The 6,000-nt window shown below is 36.8% G+C and overlaps 1 protein-coding gene across 1 annotated transcript; it reads right to left on the reverse strand.

Annotated features, from left to right (window-relative positions):
- Nucleotides 1-4,045: 4,045 nt before the first annotated feature.
- Nucleotides 4,046-5,524, reverse strand: BKI1 (BRI1 kinase inhibitor 1). Its single transcript, XM_086250950.1, has one exon. It carries the CDS (start codon nucleotides 5,240-5,242, stop codon nucleotides 4,217-4,219), a length of 1,026 nt encoding a protein of 341 aa, XP_086107076.1. The 5' UTR covers nucleotides 5,243-5,524; the 3' UTR covers nucleotides 4,046-4,216.
- Nucleotides 5,525-6,000: the final 476 nt, after the last annotated feature.

Genomic DNA, 6,000 nt, shown 5'->3' on the forward strand with positions numbered 1-6,000 from the left:
AAATTCTTAATTTTAACAATAACAAATAATTACCATTGTCCAACAATAACTATCATCCCATATAGTTACTGTTTGACAGTAATAATCACCCAGCACTTCCAGATTGAGCGCAACACTTTCAGATCGCACCCTGCACTTCCATATCACACCTAGAAACTTCGATCTGGAGGTCTCTGGCCTCCTTCAAGGCTCCGACGATGGGATATTGTGAAGAACAAAGAGAGAGAAAGACAGAGAGATGGAGAGATCTGCAGATCGAAAATGAGAATGCAACAAACGATAAGAGAGAGAGAGAGAGAGAGAGAGAGAAAGCAAAGAAAAAAAACAAGGAGAGATCGGAGAGGAGAAGATTAGGAAGGGAGAGAGACAAACTGATTTTTTTTTTAAGTGGGTTTAAAACTAATTAAGTGGACATTTTTATCATTTGGATAAAGTAGGTGAGTTAACTTATCATTAAGAGTCCAAAAGCAGACTTTATAATCATTATGTGTACATTTTATATATTTATTAAATATTCTATGCTATGAATTGACGAAAATGCCTCTAATTTTAATGGGTAAATGGATGGAATGTAACCGCAGATGATACATTGTCGTGTGAAAGTAAGATTAGATGACAAATGAGAAATTTTTTTAGTCTAGATGGTGTTTGCACACAAACCTCATAGTCTGGATTGTATTTCTGCAAAAAAAACAAAAAACAAAAAGAAATTAGCTTGTATTTAGTATAGGCATGGATTAAATTAGGTACCCTTGAAAATATGAATGCCTACATTTTTGGTCAAAAGGCATTCGTTTTTATTTTATGGGAAGAAAAAAGAGAGTCAAGATAAGTCCTTACTGAATTGATGTACGAAGTATAACACGTGTATATATACAACATTCTTGTTGCACTAATTTATTACGTAATCAATATGTGAAAGTGAATGTGATATAAGTATTGTAGACATAAATTACACCTCAAATTTTTTTCAGCCACATCCTACTTTTCGAACCAACCTGACTTTTGGGGTTCGTTTGGTACGTCGGACTGTATTGACTAATTTATGTAGGATAGTATTAATCTATTCCGGAGAGTACTGACTGTTTATTCAGAATATTATCAGGCGTTTGGTACTGTTCCGGATAAACAGTCTAACTAAGTTATACTGCGTTTGGTGCTCCGTCGGATAGCAGCGGATCAGACTATTTTTTTAATTCTTTGATAACTTAGTGAAAATTAAAATTCATATGACACAAATTATTTTTGGCAAGATTCATACGACAAGATTTTTTTTTTTCTTTTGTTTTTGCCAAGATCTATAGGACAAGAGGACATGAGGAAATTCATTCTCATAATTGTAGAACTTAGGATCATATGTTTTACATAGTATATAAGCACATCTTTATTGAAGAAAAAATCATAACCTAATTCCCAAAAAAATGTAATAAAATGATCTATTGAATAAATTTAAAAGAAAAAATAAGAAGAGATAATTAGACATCATACATAGAAGATGAAATATATAAAGAAAGAGAAGAACAGAGAATAAGCATATTGGAGAGAGTATAAGAGAGAGAGAGAGAGTGAGAGATGGATACCTGGAGAAAAGTGAAGAGAAGAACCTGTGGATAAGATAGCAGAGAAAACCCTAGGGAGAAGAAGATGAAAATAACGTCTGTTGATTTTCAGCGTGTTTTTGTTTTCCCAATTTAAGCGTGTATTATCTAATCCTAGGTGTGTGTGTGTTGTATTAGTTAGTCAGGTAAGGAGAGTATTAAAAGCTCAGTCCGTTTTACATAGTCAGGTAATTAAATAATACAAGTGAACATCAAACAACTGATATATACTATTTATTCCTATCCAGAGTCTAATACAATGTACCAAACATTAGTGGTAGTTAACTCAAGATGTGTGACATAATTTTATATTTCTATTTGGTCAGCAGCATGACCCCAGTGCTCATAAATGTAATTGCGATGCTCAACAGCTCAAGCATCAGAATTGGAATTAAGCATATACACAGAGCAGCTTTGAGTGTGAACTAAGACCACAGACCATATACCACTTGCGCATATATATATATAAGAGGATGTCCCAGTTTTTAGTTATTGACATAAACATATATGTTTCCTTGTCTCAGTTGGTGTGTGTTTCAGGCTTTGACCACAACCTCTCTGACTGTATTTAGATGGACAACATTTATGTTTCCTGTTATATGGCCCATAGTGGATGGGGCTTGTGTTTGTAGTCAAGGCACTGACACAATTGGGCCTTATGTAGTATAGCCCATAGTGGCTAGGACTAGGGCCTGACCGAATAAGAAGGTTGCGTAAGTAGCCCTCTTCCGTCTGTCTGGTTCTATATGCACCCAACCATCTACTCAGTGCACCCAACACTAAAAATTGCACAACTTTCATTTGTCACCAGAAACTGATCATGCCATTTTTTTTTTTCTTAAAAGCAATTTTATGTTCCTACTTTTAATAATGGGCTCCACAACCACATGTGATGTGGTTCACATCTTGAATGTGAGATATAAAGGAATATTGCTCCCAAATCACTGAATAATATATCTTGACATAGAATGTATCTGAAATCTCATGTTTTATAGTCTTAAAATAAATAATAAAAAGAAAAAGGAAAAAGGGGAGTAATTCTGTAATTGTGAGCTAGCAGTTGGGAAAAAGAAACATGTAGTGGTCTTCTCCTTGAGCCCAACAGCAATCACTTTTATGTTGTCTTCCTTGGTGGTTGGGAAAAAGAAACATGCAGTGGTCAATTCCAATGCTTTTGAAAACTTATCAAGCATATCTGCAGCTGAGGCCAACGAGCTTCAGTCTTTGTGAGTTAGTGTGCACACACACTGCACTCACATGCACTCTGCATAGTGTAAATAAGTATGAATGTGAGTGTATGTATCTTCCAATTGGAAGAAAGGGTTTTGTTTTTATGCCCTCTAGCTTTCTCTTTTTGTGGGCTTTAAATCATGTCTAAAAGCAACAAAGGTATGCACTTTCAGGGAGCTGGGTGGAGATTTTAATTGTGTGGGATTGTGAAAAAGAATGTCACTCATGGTTTCAGTTGGAGTCAAAACACTTGATTGACTCGTTTCTTGATGTGTACTCAAAAGCAAGGACCAAGTACCTTCTGCATTATTGTAATCTTGTATGATAAATTGATAATTGTACTTGTTAACTTACCTTTTTTTTTATTCTGCGGCCATCAACTCATTAGAGACCCACAACCATTGAGAGAGAGAGAAAGTCCTGTTGGTACCATCTCTTTTCGTATCCCCTTCAATTCTGTTTCACATGCACTTTCATCAGAAAAAGTTTTCAGTTCTTTTTCATTGCCTATTTTTGTGGCATCAAATTTGATCATCAAATGATCGTAATGTATCAGTACACGTATCAGTATTTTATACATTAAAAGTAAACAAATCTTGTAGGTGTAATAGTACTTTATTTTTTTTAATTTTTTACCTCTGACAGTTAGTGGAGACTAGGAAGTAGGAACCATCATTCAGTGAACAAATCTTGTAGTTTTTTTTTTTTTTTTTTTTTTTGTGGGAACTAGGAAGTTGGAACTAAAGTTCATTTGTTTCTTTTCATGCATGTCAGTCTTCCCTCGTGTGTTAATAATTGTAAAGTTTCTCCAAAACTTTAGAAGATGGAAATCTTGGTGGAAATTTTAAACAGAATCTCTGACACTTGATCGAGGACTTGAAAGAATCAGTAGGGCACATGAACCTGTTCACTCTTTTGAGAGCTTCGTACTGATAATTGACAATGAGTCCACATTCATGACTCTCATGTTTAGAATGATTCATTGAATTTCTAGCATAGAAACAGGACAAATACTTATAATATTAGATCCTATACAAAAGACAATGATTCAATGAAATTAATCATTCAATTTTCTTGATATTAGACCTTTAAGAACCCCCATGAATTTCATAAAACAATTGAACCCTGAGTCCTCTCAAGTTCAACAATATTGAAATTTCTTAATGGTCACCAAGCACATATGGCAGAGTACCGTAGAGAAGACACAATCCCAAAACTCATTTCGAATGCAGTAATCTATTGAACAATTCTTTTGAACCCATTTGATACATCATCATATACACCATTCTATATTTCTATATATAAAATCCAATTTATATGCAAATAAATAGTTAAAAAGTACAATATAAAACTTTCCCCAATTTTTTTTTTTCTTCCCCTATCTACTCTTAGCACTTGAGCTTCTCTTCTGTGGCAATGGAATTCTTGCAGTGAGCAATTGCAGCTTGAATTGCTGCGTGCAACTCTTCCATGGTGCTGTCACTGGTAGAAGAAGGAAGATTTTCTGCACTAGTTGCTAGAAGAAGCCCACTATTTGTTGGTGATGTTCTCATTGATGCTGGTGCTGATGAAAACTCTCCTCTCCTTCCTCTCAGCTCTTGCTTATTTCTCAAGCTGCTCAAATTGCCCGAAAACGAATAGGGTTGTCTCCGGAATTGGATGTTCTCTCTTCTTCTCCTAAAGAACAATAGTGGCCTCACCATTCTCACATACCTCTTGAGTATATGACTCACATCAAACCTCAGCTTCCTCTTGTGCTTCTCCTTGTCTTCCCTCTCTGTATTTTCGCAATCTTTTCGCTTTGTTAACCCGAATAGTGAGAAAGACTTGGACTTGGTTCTTCCCCTGGTCTCACTATTGTTACTTTGATGGCTTTTTCTCTGTTCAATGCAGCTGCTGCTGTTGTTCTTCTTCTTGTTGATGTTATTGTTGTTGCCAATGCTGGTGCTGCAGTTGCTGGCATTGTTGTAGTTGTTGCTTTCTTTGCTTGGTCTTTGATAAAGATCATCTGACAGGTCTCTGATGGGGAGGGTGAAGCTGTCCAAGGAGTTGGTGGAGGAGCGAGGAGACACAGGAAGGTGGGAGAGAAGGTGCAGAGGAAGCAAGTGGCCATGGAAGAAAATGTCATCTGCAGGAGACAAGTCAATGGCAAAGGAAGGTGGGGTTTTGGATTTGCTGTCAGGGATTGCTGCTGTGGAAGAATGGTGGAGAGAGATTGTGAAGGAGAATTCATGAGAGGGTGAGGAGGAAGCTGAAGGTGGTGATGCTGGGGCTGTAATTGGTACCTGCAGTACTTGCTTTGCTGCTGCTGCTGCTTGCCTTAAATCTTTGCCTTCTACTTTTAACCTCTCTAACTCTTCATTCTTGTTGCCTGCAGCTTTTGCTCTGCTCTTTTCCTGCTGATGGGTGTCCATAACTCAAATGATTTTGTTCAACACTGATAAGGACCAGAAGATTCAGAACCAGTGTCTGATTTTGTGTCACTTTTTTTTAATTTGGTTCTTTGGATATTAGCAAACCTTTGGGGAGAGATAAGGGGATCAGGAAGCAGTGGAGAGAGAGAGAGAGAGAGAGAGTCAAGTCAGTCCTGCAGAGTTGGGCTTCCAATGTTTTATTCTAAGCAGAAAAAGCCAGAGACAGTGATGCAAATCTTTATTGCCATGCATTATTAATTTTCTTTCATATAGAGGAGAAGAGAAAGGAGGTTTTGTGGTGGCCAACGACACTATGGAATTGGAAAATGAGATGATAAATTTAGCTGTATTGTTATAGGTTGGTGGGTCCTTGTCAAATCTAACAGCTACTGGGAGAGTAGTGATTTGGGAAATGAGGCTTCTTCACAAACATCCAAAGCTACCCCAAAAAGGTAGATGGGATTGGCGAGGCACCACTTTATTTTGGGTATGTGTCTTTGTATTATAGTTGTTTTGCCAGTGAGGAGAAGGGTCCCCAAGAGAGAATTCAGAGTCTCAGAGAAGGTCATGTTCATTGTTCACGTACTACACACTCCAAAATGCAAAACCCAAATCAAGAGGAATCTTTCAATTTAATAATTTATAACCCGGCACTTATATAGTTATATGCTGCTCTCTGTTACTATATATATATATATATGCGTGTGTGTTTTCTATGTGCATCCAATTACATCCGGCATGGTGTTGGTGTTTATGAT

This window comes from Dryas octopetala, chromosome 7 (genome assembly GCF_963921425.1).
Source record: "Dryas octopetala chromosome 7, drDryOcto1.1, whole genome shotgun sequence".
NCBI lineage: Eukaryota > Viridiplantae > Streptophyta > Magnoliopsida > Rosales > Rosaceae > Dryas > Dryas octopetala.

Bases quoted from the DNA above. Each gene is read 5' to 3' on its own strand.
- BKI1 (XM_086250950.1), bottom strand. From the start codon at position 5,242: ATGGACACCCATCAGCAGGAAAAGAGCAGAGCAAAAGCTGCAGGCAAC.